Source organism: Heliconius melpomene, chromosome 11, assembly GCF_056956725.1.
Source record: "Heliconius melpomene rosina isolate 202511_hmr_F chromosome 11, ASM5695672v1, whole genome shotgun sequence".
NCBI lineage: Eukaryota > Metazoa > Arthropoda > Insecta > Lepidoptera > Nymphalidae > Heliconius > Heliconius melpomene.
In genome coordinates this window covers 8,544,448-8,565,627 of record NC_140399.1, presented here as the reverse complement: position 1 = coordinate 8,565,627, position 21,180 = coordinate 8,544,448, and the positions used below count along the sequence as shown (strand labels likewise).

At 33.5% G+C, this 21,180-nt stretch overlaps 3 protein-coding genes across 7 annotated transcripts in view; 1 reads left to right on the top strand and 2 right to left on the bottom strand.

Moving 5' to 3' along the window:
• Window positions 1–188: 188 nt before the first annotated feature.
• On the top strand, window positions 189–3,368 carry PpV (Protein phosphatase V). Its single transcript, XM_085192684.1, has 6 exons — window positions 189–459; window positions 667–812; window positions 877–1,018; window positions 1,547–1,701; window positions 2,449–2,561; window positions 3,093–3,368. The coding sequence occupies exons 1-6, from the start codon at window positions 292–294 to the stop codon at window positions 3,281–3,283; spliced, it is 915 nt and encodes a 304-aa protein (XP_085048810.1). The 5' UTR covers window positions 189–291; the 3' UTR covers window positions 3,284–3,368.
• Window positions 3,369–3,904: 536 nt separating this feature from the next.
• On the bottom strand, window positions 3,905–6,338 carry eIF3i (eukaryotic translation initiation factor 3 subunit i). Its single transcript, XM_085192683.1, has 5 exons — window positions 6,182–6,338; window positions 5,802–6,028; window positions 5,569–5,701; window positions 4,806–4,973; window positions 3,905–4,519 (listed from the first exon to the last, which is right to left on the bottom strand). The coding sequence occupies exons 1-5, from the start codon at window positions 6,182–6,184 to the stop codon at window positions 4,061–4,063; spliced, it is 990 nt and encodes a 329-aa protein (XP_085048809.1). The 5' UTR covers window positions 6,185–6,338; the 3' UTR covers window positions 3,905–4,060.
• Window positions 6,339–7,285: 947 nt separating this feature from the next.
• The window catches only part of Hr4 (nuclear hormone receptor 4), an 82,222-nt gene continuing 68,327 nt past the window's right edge, over window positions 7,286–21,180 (bottom strand). For 3 of the 5 annotated variants that reach the window (XM_085192579.1, XM_085192577.1, XM_085192578.1), the window contains 6 exons: window positions 18,770–19,870; window positions 18,463–18,680; window positions 17,984–18,379; window positions 16,754–16,946; window positions 12,628–12,743; window positions 7,286–12,302 (listed from right to left, as the gene is read on the bottom strand). In XM_085192579.1, coding sequence (XP_085048705.1) covers window positions 12,222–12,302; window positions 12,628–12,743; window positions 16,754–16,946; window positions 17,984–18,379; window positions 18,463–18,680; window positions 18,770–19,870 — 2,105 coding nt within the window. In that variant the 3' untranslated portion in view covers window positions 7,286–12,221. Of the gene's footprint in view, window positions 12,303–12,627; window positions 12,744–16,753; window positions 16,947–17,983; window positions 18,380–18,462; window positions 18,681–18,769; window positions 19,871–20,722; window positions 21,113–21,180 lie in introns of those variants that run through there. The other 2 variants (XM_085192580.1, XM_085192581.1) reach the window with 2 other exon arrangements.

Sequence of the window (21,180 nt, the reverse complement as noted above, 5' to 3'; positions counted from 1 at the left end):
TTAAATATACTTTAAAATAATAAATTAAATCAGCTACACGCTGTATCTCGCACATTGAAGGGTAGGTAGAGGAAACCTAGTGTAAGAAATACTTTATATATTTTAATTGTATTGTACGCATTGTTTTAAAACGAAATTGATTTGACGTGAAAAAATGTCAGTAGACAATGATGTTATGCTTCAAAATCTGTCAAGTGTCAACTGTCAGCAAGAAAGAAGAAAGAAAACTGTTAGGTCTTAGAAGTTGGAGGACCTTATCTTAATTTTATTTTAAAATTTGTAACCAAAAAAATGATGGGAGACGTAGATAAATGGATAGAAATAGCAAAAAGATGTAAATATCTACCCGAAGATGATCTCCGAGAGCTGTGTAATATTGTTTGTGACTTGCTGCTAGAGGAACCGAATGTTCAACCGGTAGAAACACCTGTAACAGTGTGTGGAGATATACACGGTCAGGTAAATCGCATTGTCATTTTCAGCTTCAACTTTACCAAATATTACCAACATTTTCATTAAAGAAAATACTTATAAAACTTTAAATGTAAAAAGTTCTTTTCATGTTTATTAAGAAATTTATTGTCTTTTTTAAAGTATTTCATCTTTACATTTAACGTCTTAATCCTAATATTTAATCTCTTCATCTTACATTTTAAATGTTTTCAGTTTTATGATTTAGAAGAACTTTTTCACATAGGAGGCCAAGTACCTGATACAAAGTATATATTCATGGGAGACTATGTAGATCGTGGATACTACAGCCTGGAAACCCTTACCCTTCTTATGGCACTAAAAGCAAGATACCCAGATAGGTATGTCTTAATAGATCACTATTGTAATTATTACAATAAATTATTAATATTTATAAATTTTCAGGATAATTTTACTAAGAGGTAACCATGAGACTTGTCAAATAACTAAAGTTTATGGATTTTATGATGAATGTTTAAACAAATATGGAAATGCAAATGCTTGGAAGGATTGCTGTAGAGTCTTTGACATGCTAACAGTTGCAGCGGTAACTACACTTTAGTTTTTATATATTGATACATTAATTTGCATACCAGCTAACTCAATCTGTGAGAACTTTAAAAGAGAGATACTAAACATTATGGTAATTTCCCTAGACAATTTATTACAAAAAATAAAAGTTAGCAGATAGTATATTTTATTAAGGCATAATTTTTTTTTAATAACTTGTTTGGAAAAAATAGCTTTCGGTGTCTCTTTTAAAATGTACTGTTATTGTTACTGATTTGTTTGTTGTTTGCTGTATTGTGAATTATGTTATTGCTATTTTTAGATTAGCAAAAATAAAAGTTTAAACATATAAAAAATAAAGTTTATACAATGGACAGTTTTCAAGACAGGTTCAAATCTCACTACATAATTTTTTTATATGTTTTCTAAATAAGTAAGCTTATACAGTAAAGATAATAAACAGAATCAACATAATAATATTTTGTGTATATAGGCTGCTTTGAATATTTGTTTATTTTTAGAATAGATTCTAATAAGATTATTGTATAATATTTTTTTATAATAGCTGATAGATGAGACTGTACTATGTGTTCATGGTGGACTATCTCCAGAAATACCTACAATTGATCAAATAAGATCAATAGAAAGAAATCAACAAATCCCACACAAAGGTGCCTTTTGTGATTTATTATGGTCCGACCCATCTGATATTAAGACATGGTATGCATAACTAAACTTTTACACTTTATCCTGACTATAGCAGAGTTGGCAAAGCAAACTTAGTTGTAAGACAAGCTGTCCTTTAATAATTGTCTATCCACATTAAATGCCGACAATATACCTGTAGCTCTGGTAACACCAGAGCTACATGTTTATAGTCAGTCAGTCATGTAACATACACATGGTTGTTGGCGACGGTGATCACTTAAAATTAGGTGTTCCGAACTCTTGTTTGCCCAGTGGCGTAGCTAGGGTATTTGCTGCCCGGTGCGGCTTAGGGGACTTGATGCCCTTTAAAATGGTCTAAGGTCTAAAAAAAAAAAAAGTGTCTTCTACTCTCACATACATCAAGTGTCAGACACTAAAATGTGACATTGGCTACCTTTAAAAAAAATAATCGTCGACTTTGATGCCCCTTTCCTTTTGATGCCCGGTGCGACCGCACCGCTCGCAACCCTCTAGCTGTGCCACTGTTTGCCTTGCATTTTCCGAAAAAAATATAATACCATATATTGTGATGGAACACAAGCCCATTCATTGCCTACTAGAGAAATAGAAATAATTAATTCCACTGAGTGAGTATTAAACTAACAACCTTTGTGTTTCCAATCTGATACTGTGGTGTTAAGTTAAATGAATGTCTTAAGAATTCAGTGGGAGATGGGGACAAAGTCTCCAAATGCTCAAAAAAATGTCAATTTATCTTCAATATTAATAAAAAAAATATATTTATTTTATGTTTTTCAGGTCTGTTAGTCCTAGAGGAGCTGGATGGTTATTTGGCAGTTATGTAACAGAACTCTTTATGAGTCAAAATAATCTTACCTTGATATGTAGAGCACATCAGCTTGTAAATGAAGGTAATTGTTAAAGAATTAAATAAATTTGATACTATTTTTTTTTAGTTCCACTTTTTCCGCCATAAGCAAGTAGACAGATAATCTAGTTAGTATAAGGAATGAATTATGTATTCTCCACTCAACATCCATATCCAAGACATTATGGAACTTAATGTTGTGCTTTGTCTTGCGAGAATGGGGTAAATGAAAATAATTCATTTTCTGAAGTTCAAATCCAATAAAAATACCAACTTATAGTCGGACCCTATCCCACTGCACCACTATACCTTAAATTAATTTTTCATATGAAAATAATATATGTACATATTTAAATTTAGATTTTCAAATAATATACTTACTGATATTAACTAACTTTGTGTGATTATAAAGAAAAATGTACCTAATACTTTTTTATTATATTACCCAATATTTTTACTTATTATTAATACCATTAATACTTTTACCCAGTATTACCCGATATTATTAATACTTTTTTATTATATTACCCAATATTGCCCAATTGTATATCTAAATCAATATTGTTAATTACAGGTTATAAATATATGTTTGACAAAAAATTAGTAACAGTATGGTCAGCACCAAACTATTGCTACAGATGTGGTAATGTAGCATCCATTATGGAATTCAAGACAGTGTATGAAAGGAACGCCAAAATCTTCCACGCAGTGCCTGACAGTGAGAGGGAGGTGCCTCCCCAGCACACAACTCCATATTTTCTATAGGCATAATTGTACTCATGTTATAAATATTACAGATTTTTTGTATAAAAAAATTATGAATAAAATATTAAATAAATATTAAAGTGTATTGTATTATTTTATTGATTCACTACACTGCTAAAATAGTTTTTGTATTTCCCGTTTTACCAGAGATGGGAACTGAAAATAATTTCTTAAACTGTTTTATCAAATACTAATGTCCTGATATCATATAAGTTGATAAAATTACAGGTTACTATAATCCATAATAATAATTATTATTTTTATATCAATCATTTCAAAAAGCTATAGCATTTTTAGTAATGTTGTTTGACAAAATTGCAATAAATGTTTTATTGAATTAGCTGAAACGTCACTTTTCAATATAAAGAGATTTTAATATTGTAAAACAAATAAATCTTAAACAAATTGCAAATTCAGAGATATTATCAGATTCGAGAGGACATCTCAAAGGAATAACAGTCTTGAATGATCCCTTTGTATTCTTATGTACAAGTTATTATTATTATTTTGTTCATATCTAAATGTATTTTTATATTGTAGTATTAATTTTAACATTACAACAAAATCATTGTCATCAAAACTATAAATAATTTTGTATACAATTCGTCAATAAAACCAAAATTTCTGAAATAATATTTTATTTTGTGAAAAATTGTAATCAGAATAATAAATCTGAAAATCAATTATATTTGACGCAATAGAAACACTTTAAAGTATGTTTCTTTAAGATTTTTTGTATATTTGTGTTAACAATACTGTAATTTAAGGGTTTTTTATTTAATCTCTGTTATAATCAAAAGTATAATCAAAGTATGATTGATCGAAGTTCTGTACTCTTACATAACCGTCTTCACCTCCCGATGCAAAGCTTTTACCATCTGGGTGAAAAGCCAAACTGTTGATAGGTCCGAAATGACCCTTAACTCTTCCAAATTCCTCTTCAAAAACAAGATGGAAGAAACGAGCGTCGAATTTACCAGATCTGGTTGAAGTAGTCGTTACCTCCATAGCATCTTGACCTCCTCCTAGTACTACATGATCTAAAATGGGGCTTAAAGCTGCAGAGTTTACTGGTCGTTCAGTTTTGTACTCCTTAAGAAGTTCAAGGGAGCTGGTGTCGAAAAGTTTTGCAGTTTGATCTTTAGATGCTGTAATGAACATGGTGCCGTCTCTTGACAGTTGCATGTCATTTACTTGGTGAGTGTGTTCTTTGACCGAATGGACCTTTTTGCCAGTCTGTAATATTAATGTAATTTAATTATTAATAACATACTTAACAACCTATTAATAACTTTGCTGTCTTTATGAAATTAGAACAGATATTAATATAGTTTGTACAAATTAATATAGGTAATTTAGTACAATAAAATCAAAGGGAAATATAAACATAAATATATGCACAAGCAAAACCAAGCTAAATTATGGTTGTAAAATAAAATTGTTTTTTTCAATATCACAAAGACCATTGTTTTATTAATAAATATTATCACTTTAAAATAATAATCACAGTTAGTTTACATACCCTTAGATCCCATTGAATGAGATCACCAGCCTCATGACCAGTGATGATGGTCTCATCAAGACAACCCCAGACCATTGAGGTAACTTTTGAGTCTGTAATCTCCCATTTCAATATGGGTCCTTGTCCAGATAAGGACTCATCAATTGTTCTTGTATCAATGATGAACACCTAGAATTAGGAATACTTATATTATAACATGTTCATGTGAATTAAAGAAAAAGAGGTGATCATAAAAGCACAGTATCTGACTATAAACATGATAGTCTTGAATCCAGTTTGTACTCTGAGGTATGAGTTATTTACACTTCACTCTAATAACAAAGAGTTCTGCATTTTTAAGAATAAATATTTGAATGTAGCCTTATTTAAAAATAGATTAACTTTAATATTTCTATAAATCCAGTTTTCATTATGTATAAATAAACTTAATAAGAGATTTTAAAATTTTAAAAGTGTTATTGAAACAAGAAAAAGAATATGTTTTCAAATATGTACAATAAATAATAAAGCAGCACTCAAAACCTACACTTTTTGGAAACTATTTTAAGCTTTAGATAATTAAGTCTTAAATTCTTATTGAGCTACATCAAAATTCTTCAAGTATCATTATATCTTTTTTTTTGTTAGCATCTCTGAAGGTAAAAATTTTCTAAATTTCTTTTAACAAGTTTCTGAATGTTTGAAGAGTTTCCAAGAGATATGGCTTCCACTACATTACTATTTTTTATTTAGATATTTTAATAACAAAATTTAAAAAACTCACTTCACAAGGATGGCCCATAGCTTTATCAGTAGTGTAGGCTGCTTGGTTTGCACTGTAGCTGAAGTTACATGTTCTTACTGAAGAGTTAGTCTTTATGGTTGCTATATCTTTACCTGTCTCCAGGTCCCACAGCCTATAAAATACAAATTAAATGAGCGAATTAAAAATATACAATTTTTAAGACACCATTTTAGCACAAATCTGGAAATAAATAATAAACACAATCATCATACCTGCATGAACTGTCACCACCTCCGGTTATAAGATTGATGGACTGCCAGTCAACGTCAAGGCACCAAACAACACCACCGTGTCCATTGAAAGTACCTAGACGCTCACCGTTCAAAGACCACCACACGTTAGGCTTGGAATCCTTAGCCGCGGAAAACAATAGATCTCCTTCGCGGTTATATTTAATCTGCGTTATGGCACGCTCATGCCCTTGCAACATAAGAGGTTTCTGCAAAATACATAAAACATTAATATTTTCGAGGTTGTGGAAAATGTATTTTTTTTTGCACGTAATTATTTAGGCAATGGCAAATTTATAATAACCTTGTAGTAACCAATGCTTAAGATTTAATTATATGGATCTAAAACATCATTTACTTACCATTTTGTCGTTTTTAAAATAGAAATTTTAGAATTAATCACAAAATGCTGAACTGTGACATGTGGCGGTACAGTTTTTTAATGTACAAAAGAATTGACAATTGTATTAATGACAGCGCCATAGATAGTGACGTTATCGTCTAGAAACTATATTACACGCTTTTAACAATACACACATTTGTAAAATATGCAAAAAAAACTACAAAGCTATGCATTGCTTAAAAAAACCGTAAACCGTATGTTAGATCTGAAAATTTTATTAAATTGTTTAAAATAAAAAATATTACGCATATTTTCACTTGTGCTGCCATCTACAATTAATGTTGACACATTATTCTATGGCTCTCATATTTTTTATATATGTGCTAATCACCGAAAGATGGCTCTTCCAATTCAATTATTATTGTTAAAATACATTGTTAGACCTTAGTTTAGTTCATTATTATTTTTTGGATTGGAAAAAAGATTTTATTTCAATATTATTATAATATTTTTTGTTTATAGAAATCTATTTTTAATTACGTAAGTAAAGCTGTTTATATTATCTGTGGAATTTATGAGATTTTTTTACAGAGAGTAAAGATAAAGAGAAGACCATCTCATATGATCACCTGAAAAAGTGTCCGCTCCCGTACTACGTGTAAACAGTACATTATAGTTCAAAAATTAGACGATGCCTTATGAACGGTGCAATTATAGAAAACGTGAAATATACTGAATTTAAATTGAATGAAATTTTCGGAATACACAAATAATACAAAAGTTATTACAATTTTTACACATATTATTTAAGAAATTCTTTAGAAGGATTAAAGCGTTTTATATAAATTTAATCAGCATTTATTGCATATAAATACTTTCATATCATCGAAATAGAGTTAGATATATAATTGCATCAAATTGTTTCATCGTGAAATTTATGTTATATAAGTATAAAGTTTTTTTATGCTTTTTTATAATAAATATTGAAATAAAGATACCGCATAAATAATATATTCATTTCCTATCATAAAAATAATGTAATTCGTGATCTAATTTCAGCTTCATGTAAATAATAATTATTAACGTAAATATTCACAAAAGGGAACAGATAAATAAACAAACGTAATATTTCACATACATTTTATTCTCTTAAGTTATTTAACCATTGATTTCCAAGAGTACAACTAAAAAACAAATTAAAGTACAAACACGTTATGCATCGCTAACTAAACACAACTGTAGGTAACTTCTCTTGGCAAACCAGCTCATTCATGACTAACATAAACCCGGCGCACCACTCGAACGAGAGCTATAAAACGTTACAAACATCAGAATTATCTAAAACAAACATTGTATACTAAATTGGTCGAAAATATAAAAACAACAGCGTTTCTCCGCCGAGAACTGTAAAAGCAACCAATAACTATAATATAATAAGTGACGGCTAAGTGCACGTGGAGGCTTATACTTAACTCTAGTCCCGTAAGCGACAAGTCTTGGAATTGAGCGAATTCTAAACGATTTAAAACGTGAAATGCAATCAATCTTTATCAATTCTATGAAATCTACAAATTCTATTTATATTTTTAAGTGTTGAGGCACTTGTGAGACTGCGTGGTTTTTTTTATTATTGTGGCTTCACTATTGTTAATGTTAAATACAAAATTTAATATGAAATAATCAAGAACAAGACAAGCGCAACGTGTTTGTGAAATAGTAACAAAAAACTATTAATGATACTTGAATAAAACACCATGTATAACTTGTAGAATAGATATCTAATATATATGTATATATTTATATACTTAGAGTTCAAATATCCATCTGTGACGTAATTACATACAACAAACACTTCCAACGTTTCCAAATATATATTCTTTTACGGTTTTACAATCGATTTTTATTTCATAACTATTTTAAATACAAAGTCTAATTTACACAAATCAACCCTCCTTTTATCCAAAGTACGTGAAACACTAGTATTTTTTTACACAACAATTATTAATCTTACTTAGCTAAGAATGTGAAAATATTACCTCACAATATCTTAGATGTACTTAACGTCGTATGGACTTTATAGAAAGTGTGAAATGCATGAAGTTCTTGTTACATTCTTAAAAATATATTAACATCGTTATGTTTATTACTATTACATATCAGTCAAAATATTTTCGCATAATTATTAGATAAATCGACTCCTGAATCACTCGCGATGTTTACTTTAAATGGATTTAACTAGTTAATCAGTTCTTGCATTGTTAATATTAAATCGATTATAATTATAATGGAGCGAGTAATTCTGAAGTCGAGTGCACTCTTGGTTCCGGCTGCCAGAACGTTGAGACCAACTACTATATAAACGTATCCAAAGTTACTTACAATGTTAAATTTTGATTTTTCACTACCAATAAGCATTACAAAATACATGAAATACAGAGAGGCAACAGATTATGAACGTACAAACCAGCTATTTTATTAGGAGAGCAACGAAAAGCGAATCGCTATTTTTACATATATATAAATGTATGTACAAACAAACAAATGTAGCCTCAGTGGGCTTTTCGTGTACTATTCTAATTAGGTACTCGCCAGTAATGCGCCAATTCAATATTCACTAACAATACTATTCCTTTGTACAATGCCAATAACATTCTTAAAATCTAAATCTTCTCTCCTTATTTCTTTACTCTTTCGCTACGTTATTAACAAAATAAGTGTCAATATTATTATATTACTATATATTATTATTTTTAACATATTAGTAGAACGACGCACGACTATTTTTAACTTACCTTTCCCTTCATACACAATTAAAAATCTATAAAGGCATCTTTACCTCAGACTTTAGATTTAACACCGTCGCGCTGATGGCGTTTTTAACGACTAATTATAATTTAAGTTAGATATTAACAAATAAATAAATATGCGAAGTATAAACCAATTGTCAGTGGGTGCGGCTTCGAAGCCGAATCGAATGGATATCGAAAGAAAACTTACGTAACGCATCTCGATAGTAATTTGAAATTCTTGCGTTCAATCTATCACTGTTTATCACAATTATATAATAATTTCACGAAAATTACTAGCTTAATATACATATGTATAACAAAATTATTTAAGAATCTATTTAGGCATTTGATGGCAGTTTCGTTACTGGTTGTTTTGGAACTAATAATTACAATTTACAAAACGCTATTTGCTAACTTAACTAATGGTAACGCAACGAGCGACGGACACGTGTCGCTCGTTCAGGTAACAGGATTTTCTAATTACTTTTTTTGGGAACAAGTTTATATTAATGTTTTTAAGTTTATTTTTTAATTTAATTTCAAAATTTTGATAAGAACGTCGGAAATATATTTATAAACGTAAGTAAAAGTTTGTAGATTAATTTTACTTTTTCAAAGGTACTACGGACGTAAAATTTTGAGTTTATATAACTAATGAAATTAGCAGATCCATAATAAATTACGTCAAAAAGGTGTATAATTAAAAAAATGATGATTTCAACTTGTCAATTTAAGTAAATTGATAAAATGGAAACAAAAGTAATATTACTTGGTGTTACTTTAACAAAACTTATTCGTTTGTATATTAAATACGAAAATGTGGAAAAATGGTGTAAGTATGAGAATATATACATACATATATATCACAAAGTCCATCCTTCATATGAATTAAGTCACTGGAAATACACTTAGATGTTGATAGTAAGAAAGCTATAAAACCTTATTTTTAATGAAATATCTAGAAATCTAGAAATTATATGCGTATGTAATTAAGTATAGTATATATGCTGACATCGATCTATATAGATCTAAGGCATGACATTTATATCTAGAACCTAAGTCCTTAGAACGAACTTTTTGGTTGTAATTACTTAATTTTTAATACGACGTTAGTCGCCATTCCTAATCTAATGGTAACTGTTCACCGTTGTTGGAACGTTTATAACAAAATTTTTAAATATTAAAATATAAGTCTGTATACACGTATTGTATGTTTGATATCTGTTAATTATTTCTCCTAAATAATATGCAAGTAAAAATTAGAGGCAGTAGAAAAATTCTAGTCTTAGATAAAATTTCATAAATCCAATAAGTAAATTTAATACTCGTTATTGCTGCTATACAAAATACAAGAGAGAATTGTTGTAAAAAGATCATACTATTTTTCGTGTATACAGTCTCTACTACAAACGTTATCACTGATAACAGCTTACTTCATAAAGGCAGTGATTATTGACAGTGAAATTAGAAAAAAACAGTTGTTGCTTACAAATAATGGGTACAAATTTAATACTAAAATGATTAAAATATATTATCATTATGTGAATGGCGGATGGTTCATTGAAAAATATTATATTTGGTCAAGACAAAAGTCAAATAAGATTTGAAATATTTCACGAAATACCTAAAGAAACGTCAGAGTGATTAAAGGAATGCTACATCGTGGATATATGGAACCATCTATGGCTGTATTATAATTGTATGTGGTGGTACTAGCACAGGAGTTAAATACCTTAAAGATGATAGATAGTTTAAAGTTCGATTTGTCTGCATGTTCTAATTTCTAAATCTTTTTAAATTAAAAATGTAAAGAATGTTGACATATGCCACAGTTTATATATAAAAAAATAATGGCCACGCAGTCTTTCTCAATAGCGGGTTGGATATTTGTTGATATTGGCAATTAGGGTTCGTATTTATAGACCGCTCTCAACTCGTGAGATCAATCTTGAGATTCATTCACAATCTATGAACGAAAACGGCATCTCAAGATCAATCTCAGACTTGAGAGCGATTTATAAATACGGGCCATACTAAAATAATTTATTTTTCCAAATGAATAGAAACAATACGCCTCGAAAGGTGATATGCAGACGTCTAATGAAAATTAATGATATTGAGCATAAATTACATTTGAACACATCAAAGGAAGCAAAGTATAATACATAAGTGAATCTTGTGTCGCCTCCCTCCCAGTCAAGTTGGCAGACGAACCAATAATCTACAGTGGGCGTGGGCGAATACTTTAAATTGACAAGAAAATTAAAACTTTTATAATTTAATATCAAGTTTTATTTCAATTAATTGAATTATAAACAGGAGAGTGTTCAAAAACAAATTGAATTAGAATATTCTTCATAATAGTTAAAAACCGCCCACGACCAACTTAGAACGTCAAAAAAACGCGAGGTGGACGCGTCTAATAATCGTTACTTATATCTAGTTAGACCAGAGTAAAGTAAAAGTTTCAGAGCAACAATATATGCAAAGATCTCGCAAAATATTGGCAATAGAAATGCATAAATTGTGACTACAGAGAGCGCGTCGCCGCGCTAAAACATTATAGCGTAAAAACAGTATAGTTGTATACAAGCAGTCTTGGTAAACACTGAGAGTAGGTTCTTAGTGCTACTTACATATATTATGAACGAGTCCATATAAAATAAAATTAAAAAATCTTCGATAGTACACACCCAGTGATCCACTGGTTTTTTTTTTTCATTTAACCTAGACAATATAAAATGCAAACTAAAACAGCAATATTTCATTTACAAGAAACAATTATTCTATAAACAACGACATCTTACAAATTCTAAATTACATTCTATATTTACAGATATAATATATTATTCAATCATTTTTTACCGATTGACGTATTTAAATAACATAATTATATATTTTAATCTATTTAAAACTAAGTAGTATACACTACCACGTATAAAACACGAGTCCCTGGTACTTAAATAATAGCTATTATATGATAAATCAGTCTGTCGATTGGGACGTTTTAATTCCGCTACTAAAAAATAACCCAGTCACACAAGATCTCGCACTCCACTTATATTAAAGAAGTTTCTCTTTATAGGTGTACGCACTGCTGGTGTCTCAACGAGGGGGATCCCTTTGGATGTAGACTTGCGGAGTTTAACGCTGAGTGAGCGGTGAACACAGGGTGGTACTCTAGGTGACGAGGGTGCGGGGCTGGCTGGGGCGAGGGCGAGGGGCTAGCCGCTCGTACATCGAGAACTAGACACCCTGCTGGGCCATGTACTATCTGATCTCGGCGGAGTTCAGCACGAAAGGTACGTAGAACATCTTACTCTCGAGCAACAGGTTCGCCGCTGCTTGAATCTGAAAGTGCAAGAATATAATGAGTCAATATTTCACGTTTCAAGCTTTCGTTCTTGTTCGTTACTTTCTATTGTGGAAAGTGATTTAGTACTCCAGTCCGCAACGGTTTGTAGGAAGATAACTGACAATGCGAAACTGCTTTTTAGAAATGCTGTTATTATATGTTTCGATTTCTAAAAATGTAATTGATGTTTTTCGATTAGTTACTATTTATGTTATTTATTATTCTTTTTACTATTAGATATTTCAATAGAAGGTTAATATTTATATATTTTTTAAAGAGTATTATTTATTTTTATTTTTTAAAACTAGTACTAGTACGTACCTCAGGTATCCGAGCGAAAAGCTCCTGAAGCCTGCCCGGGTGGTGCGGAGCGGCGTGCTCCAAGTAACTACGCAACACTTGCACGTACCTATCTTGTATACTCTCTAACTCCACTTCTGGAAAGATAAATTTGGATTAAACCTGTCCTAAAACAAATTCTTCTATGCAGACAGACAGCTATTGATATCACCATTGGCGTATCTAGAGATATTTTCTAAGAAGATATCTTATTTTAGGACTTTACCTTTGAACAGATATCGAAGCAATTTTTTTTTGTTAATAAAATATCTGGGGTGGGCACCAGATTATGCTGTAGTGGACATGGACCCCTCTTCCCCCCATCCTACGCAAAAAGGTATCACGCCTGTACCGTTACGTAGAAACATTTCCCTTAGTTCCTCCACTCGTCACAAGATGGCGGCGCTTTGATCCAAGCGAGCAATGCCAACGCGCGGTGCGGCGGTGACGTCACCCGCTCAGTAGGTCACTCCGATAGCGGGGCAACGACCGCGGCTAGCCGTTGACCTCCGCCCGAGCGAGAGCGTCCTCAAGCGGCGGCCGTCTCGCTCGCACCCTTTACGATATTGTACGCTACGTGTTCCATGATACTTGGAACGTTGACGTTCTTGGAAAATAATGGATTTATTATTATTATTATTATTATTATTTATTCATGTTGTTATTATTATGGAACGTAATCTTATGTTTAGTTTGATCTTTTCATTAAAATTTAGATCCAAAACTAAATTTATTGTAGGTTTTCTAGTTATAAACGAACTGCAAAAACATTTTGAAATTTATATATATATATTTAGATAATTTTTCAAACCAAATAGACAATAAATATTATTTTTTATTGTTAACGATCTTTTAATTAATTCAATTAATACAATCGTTTAAATCACGTGCACATGTTACGTAAGCGCGAGCGAGACGAGCGGGTTAATCCGCTTTTTTCGAACGCGGCAAAAGAGAAAGTTTGCTTCCGCCTGCTTTTCGCCGAGAGTGAAATGCAGTCCCGTTAGTACTGACGTAACGCGGCTATTATACGAATGAGGCTGTAATAACGTCGTTTTGGACCTTAACACCTTTTGGTGATGACTTAGCCACGCTCACGCTTTACTGTAAATTAAATTGTATTTTATAGTGTGTTTTATGTTATATAAAAGAAAAAAAAACAATGGCAATAAACCATTTTTCATATTTTCAATTTATTCTATAATTTTTTACAGCTATTTGAACTAAAAAAAATATATATATTTCTGCTTGACTTGTTTTTCATGATATATTAGGGCTTATACAAAAATACTTATATTCATTTATAAAATATTCATCTAATATCAATCAAAAGAACGCAAAGTTATTATAAGTTAAATTCTTATAGCATTCCTATGTGTTGCTCAACTTACAGCTTATTGTCTTCACACACACACACACACACTCTCACACACACATACACACACTGACACACACACACACACACACACGCACGCGCGACCGCGGAACCGTTGCGCAAGCGCTTTCCATTTCACCGCAGCGAACGTTACAGCTATCTCACTTGTAATACTACTTTCGTTCTTAAATCAGTTCTATTACGCGTTTATTATAATAAGGAAGGAGAAATATATTATTTTTTTAGATATGAGAATAATTATTAATAGAATAGGAATTGAATATATTCTAATTATGAATATAGAATTTATGTTTATTTTATATACATGTTTCTGGTAAAGAATAAGTTTAATGTTCTATGAAATAGTCAATAAAGTTCAATTTGTTAAACTAGGCATTTCACTAATATTTACTGGTATTCCAGTCCTTAGCAAATTGTATTATATTTTTAGTTAATATTTATTTAAAAAACATTATTTTTATGGCTTTTTTGTTATTTTAAACAATGTACGTCTAACTTTGTTTCCAGATATAACGCGTAGATGTACATTTTGTTTCACAAACAGTATAATTATAACGCAGTGAAAATAATTTCGAGGCGTGTGCGCGTGACCTACTTACAGCATCGATAAGGCAGATGTCATTTTTCCTGCACTATAGAGTAAGACGGCGTTTGAAGTTTATTTCTTGTTTTTCAAATGTTTGGGTTAGCAATACTTTTATTTTTATTTTTCATTTATTCGCTCTGATTGCGGTGTTCAGTTCCGCCACTCAACAATGGTCTACACATTTTGGCGAAGTTACGCATTATGTTGTAAATCTATATATATAAAAGGACTTGTCCTCACTGACTGAGGTAAGACGCACGCACAGCCGTAACCGCTGTGCGTAGAAACGTGGAATTTGGACAGATGTTTACTTTCGTAATTTGGACATCCACTAAGAAGGGATTTTGAAAAATTTTAACCCTAAAGGGGTGAAATAGGGGTCCAAAGTTTGTATGGAAAAAAATTTAAATCGGCACCGATTTTTATAAAATTTGAAATTTAGCTTTTTAAAAATATTTAATTGAATACGTGTTTCATCGTTTTCTAGAATTCTCCCCCTAAGGGTGCAAATAAGGGGTTGAAAGTTTGTATAGGTTTTTTTTAAATCGTCACCAATTTTTATAAAATTTGAAATTCAGACTCTTAAAAGTATTTAATTGAACACATGTTTCGTGGTTTACTAGAATTCACCCCTAATTACGCAAGCGAAGCTGCGCGCGTCCGCTAGTATATAATATTGTAGCATTTATTAAAGTATTTAACTTTAATTTTGCGTATTTTTTGGTTCTTTGAGATTTAGTTCATTAGATATCTATTTGTGGTGAGTAATTCTTCTTTTATTTAATATTCTTATATTTTTTTTATGGAAAAAACAAGGCAAAGGAGCGTACGGGTCACCTCCTGGTAAGTTATCACCGCTGCCCACGACACCGTGTATCACCAGAGGAGCTGCAGGTGCGTTGCCTGCCTTTAATATATTGAATATTGATATTAAATATTTTTATTACTTATATATTTGATATGTTTAATTAATTTTATCGTCAACTACTACTTCTATTACTGCTATCATGAAAACTGTCAAATGAGAAACTCAAAAGCGGTTGCGCACGTTCTCCTTGCAAGTGTAGTGAAGGGCGCTTTAATTTGATTACCGTATCTAAGCCAATTTAACATAATATAGTTTAAACGTAGTGGATTGATATAGCTATAATATAGTTAAATATCACGAAAAAATATATTTTTTAAACACGCTGTATCCCGTAATTATAGCAGGGTTTGGAGAGAGAACCTAGTGTTCACACACTTCACCAAATTTTCGAGCAATGGGAAAAAATGAAAGTATTATTATAAATAATTCATTCCTCCCATAGGCAATCGAACCCATAACCGTCGCGTATATAATAATAAATAAAAAATATAATAAAAAATAATCTAAAGGGACTCGAACCCACATACCACATATAACTTAAATGATATTTTAAATAGCCTATTTATAACATACCTATGTTACCATACAAATCGCACATAAGAATTAAAATTCCATAATTATCCTATATAATATGTTTTATAATAAATGCGGAAAATAACAATATACCTACGAGTAGTTGCGCTCGCAGTATAAAATTGCACAGCTTATATAATAGCAAATTGTAACTGACCTACATAATGGGGCGATGCACCCTACACTATAAGTGGATTACCGCGTTGTGGAGAATCAATCGATTTTAATGCATTTTTAATGAACTATGAAACTTCAAACAGTTTTTAAATCGATACCGGTATTTAAATACGAGTATAGTTAATAAATCGCTAAGTAAGGTGTCGGTAGTGAAAAATCACTATTATTTTTATTATTGGTCTTTTGAATTGCTAAGAAGTGTAGTTTCATGATTTTTTTTTTTAAATTTCAATTAAATATGTATTTTTTTTGTTTTTAATCGTACTTGTAATTGAAAAGTACAGTTGTTAGTAGTCCAATAATTAATAGATATTATATTAATTTACGTAAGATTTTTTTTAAAAGTTATTCGGTGTTGAGTGGCGGAACACAACGCCGTTTTGCCTCAAAGCCAGAGAGACACAACTTAAGCGTTTACAGACGCACGCCTGTACACCTGCGCCACGACTGACTTCAACTAAAAATTTGAAACAATTTTTATTACTTGAAAACAAATGGCTAAGCCTACCTTGATTAAGAAGAATGTACACCTTTAAGCATACGTATTCCTCCATCCTGAGCTGAATGCGACGGAACACGCAGGTAATCTGAGTCATCTTCTCTACCACCAGCCCGACGTCTAGCCGAAGCTGTTCCAAGGTTATAGGTCTTCCCATTAGCGATGTTAAGCAGTTCTGTAATGTCCTCAAGTTGGCGTTCACCTGTAATAAAGTTATAGGTTAGACATTTTCTTATACAAACTTATCGTGCATATATTTTTTTTATAATTATAAAATAATAACGTATATTTATTTTTTTCATAGGTCGGCGTTAAGCTCCGCCACTCAACACGTAATGCCTCTAGAATTCACAGGAAAGTGGGATGTGAAGCGTTTTAACATTATGATCCCTCTACCTAACCTACTAAATGCGGAATTCAGCGTGAAGATTTATATATAATCACAGGTAAAAAAAAAATATGTTAAAGTAAGTATAGCGGAATTCAGACGCAATAAATATTATAATAATTGGTTGCAATTAGAAACACTTAGGTATTATGCAGATATATTCAAGTTCAACGATGTATGAATTTATCTAGGATTATGAAGGCCTAGCACGATATACATTATAAATTGAAATTTAAGTAATACTGTAATATATAATCGTAAAGGAAATGCACTAGACAATGAAACACTTTCTGTGTAACTGCCGGCATTACCACGCCGCTTATGTAATACGAAACCAGCGTTTGCCTTCAAATTAACTATTTTATTCTATCCTTTTCATAGAAATTAGCTATGGTATTAGATAGTTATATATTTTAAGTTATTTGTAGGACTTTCAATTTACATTAAGTTAAATGGCCTCAATTGTATGGCGTAACCCGAAAAACAATGGCGGTACTTAGACCGTTCGTTGGTTGCACATTACTATTCGTTCTGTCATCTGGTTAATAGAAACTATTGCATTTTACGATTCTAATAGAGCGAGCGATGCAGCGCTAACGTCCGAGTGCAGTCTGAGCCGACTTTCTATCGGTTACGCAACGATGCAGATCACGTAACTGCGCTAGCGCATGTGGCGGAAGTGTTGGGAGCGAATGTGATCATTTCAGTACTTATAATCGAGGGCTGGCTGACCAGCTTGTTATATGTAAGCCATATATATATTACAAACCTACTTAATTACATAAAGAGATGCAAGTTATCCCATATCAGTTTTAGGTCCTATTTTAAAAAATATGAAAATAATTAATTACCTCTTGCATGAAATCATGCTCATGATCTGGAGAAGGCGGCGCGTGTGCAAGCTTCCCGTGCATCGCTTGGTACGCTGCAGTAGTCAGGACTGAGATCTCATGCCACTTTTCCATTAACAATTTGGAGTGTATCTCCATAGGAATTTCCATTATAAATGGTAATTTTTTCGTCCACGCGACCATTTTATGTACAATTGAATCACCAATTTTACAAAGTTTGTCGCTAATTTCGGACGTATCGTGAAGGAGATCAGGTAAATGGCGGACAGTTGCGATGTCCTCCATCGCATCACAGTCTATCAGCGCTCGTATCATGTGCAACGCTCGTTCTAAAGGTACGGCTCGATCTCTAGAGGATGACACCGCGCTCTCCAGCCTTGCCCTTAAATGTACTACCTGTGAAATAACATAAAAGTGATTAAATATTTATCTTTCTAGATTTATTCTGTTCTATTAAAAAAATTGACAAAAAATATTACCTCGCTAGGATTGGTTAATGCAGTCTTTAAAATGGTCCCGTTAACGAGGTGCGGTGGGAGGGGTGGTAAAGGGTCCTTAGGTTTTTCAGGTGGAGATGCTCGACTGGCCGTAGTTGCAGCCTTAGTGTTGGGCTTCTTGTGCTTTTTATATTTAACTTTGTACAAATTGTATACAGCGCCACTATTCCGACCACCTGGCATCCGATCCTCTCGAACAGCTATAACATATTTTTTGTTTATTAGAATTCAATGAAAATGTTTTTTTTTCAAATATTGTTATTTTATATTTATACAATATAAAACCTACCTTGTAAAACCATTCCTTGTTCTATACATTTTTTAAAGCGACAGTACTGACATCTATTCCGTTGCGCTTTTGTGATTTCACAGCCACCATCAGCGACGCATGTATAAACTCGGCGATTTTGTACAGTCCGTTTAAAAAAACCTTTGCAACCTTCACATGTTATAATACCATAATGTAGTCCAGTCGCTTTATCTTCACAAATCATACAAATCATTGGTTGTTCATCTTCATCGCGTTCTGCTTCGGGCGCATACGTCCTAAGTTCAGACCGATTTGCCAAGGGACTTGCACTTGGCACACCAGGGACTCCTGGCACATTTCCCGCAGCTGCACTTAGGTTTAGCGCATGTATTTGTTGATGGGCTGGAAGTTGTGATACGTCTCCCGCCCAAAGGAGCTCCATATCCAATCTTGGTCCCCGAGGCCTCCTTAATTCTCCTCCTAGGTTTAGCAACAATCGTGCAGCCGATTCTTCGCTGCACGACCCTGGATCTGGTGTCGGCGGAGTTGGTGTATGTGATGCACTTGCTGCAGGTTCACCACTACCGGTAGGGGCTGGTAACGTCCAAAACATTGTTCTCACTCCTCCCGATTCACCCATAATTACAGCAGGCGCCCCACGCCATTGCGTTGAGCTTCTAGATCCTCCTTTCGGTTCTAATGGTTGTGGTGGGAAATGACCTCCAATAAGCTCAGGCTTGACACCATTTATACACGCAGCTGGTGGCCAGTGTCCCGGAGACAGCGCTGGATGGGGGCTATGTGGTGGTGGAGCGAGAGCACGAGGCCTGTACGGCTGAAGTTGCTCAGGTTGAGAAGCTTCAAGCTTTACAGATGAAAGTTGGGATGAGGGGTTCGATTCATGTTTGACAGCCGAGGAGCTCTCCGATTTGACAGCCGGGGCTCCCTCAAACTTGATGACTGAGTAAGGTGGTGCAGAGCGGATCACGGTGGGATGGCACGACGGCGAGGGCGTGGGCGATCCGCCGCCGTCAAACACGGGCGGTGGGTGCGGCGGCGTGCTGCACCCGGCTTCGGCCATGCGCGGTGACGGTGGGCCCGGATCTGGCGACGACGTACTAGTGTCGGCTGCCGACTCGCCTGAGGGAACACAAAGCGCGATTAACAACACTCACAGACTTCCGTATCTCCATGAAGAATAAGAGCACGACGGGCTTTTAATAAGTGACAAATAGAAACTAGGTGAAATGTCAACGACCGCGCCGCGTGGTCGTAGCTAGGAGCGCGGGGCGCGGGGTGCGGGGCGCGGCGCAGGGACGCGCTGCACTTCCCGCCGCCGACTAGATTAGCCGGTTGCGTCACGACGAGAGTGAGGCTCCGAACAGACAGAAAACTAATTTGATTCACGGATGCAATTGCAAAACATTTAGAAAGGCTATTTTCAGCACCAATGTTATACGCTAACCTCCAACACACAGTACCATGTATTACATACGAAAAAATATTAATATAATATATGTGGATATAGTATTATTATTATTTATGTAACGAGAAACGCGGAAAGAAAAATTATATGGAAAATGTAGGAAGTACGATCGTACGTTGTAACGGGTGAGCGCGAGATGTGGCTACGAGCGAAGAGAAAGTGAAAGCGGCGCGCGCGCAGATGCAGCGCCCGGAAGCGTTGCGCCTGTGCCTCTGTGCCTACAGCTACAACACCACAAAGGGTTCTTTGGTCTATGGTAGGTAACAAGCCTAGGCCTAGCCTAGTATAGGATAATTATTGTAATTGTCACCTATACTTTCAATCTAGATGAAATTATACAAAAATATACATATTATACAGAATTTAAATTAATTAATAAATAATAATTAAGCATACTTACTGGTAATATAACATTATATAAATATTATTGTACTATAAGAAATAGTACTACTCGATTCAAATTTTTGTTATTAATAATTTTAGAGTAATAAAACTAGAAAAATTACCGACTTTTTATAACTAAATCCATATGCGTAGGTTACCCGCTCCAGTTCCAAAACTTACATCCCAACTACACTGGGTTCGTTAAACTCAAAACCATAACATAATTATCGTTCTCACTGTAAATTTAAATAAAAATTGAATATTTACGACCATTTGGACCATTAGTTAGAGGCTCGACGGGAACCTTAACGCGGATTTGTTTACGCGAGGAAAAGTTGCGAAGAAAGTTTTCCACTGCCAGCGACGGGCGGCGGGCGCGCGCAGTGAGCCCGACCTACCGCACGAGCGGCAGCGCGGGCCCTCCCCGCACTTCCCGGTCCCTCCCTCCAGCCACTATTAGGTCACTCAGGCGGCCGTGCGTGCGAAGTGCAGCGCGTGCACCGCTCTCGCTGCGAGGACGATCTCTATTTCACTCTGCACTTCGCGTCCTTTACCACATCGCTGGTGGGGACCGATCTTT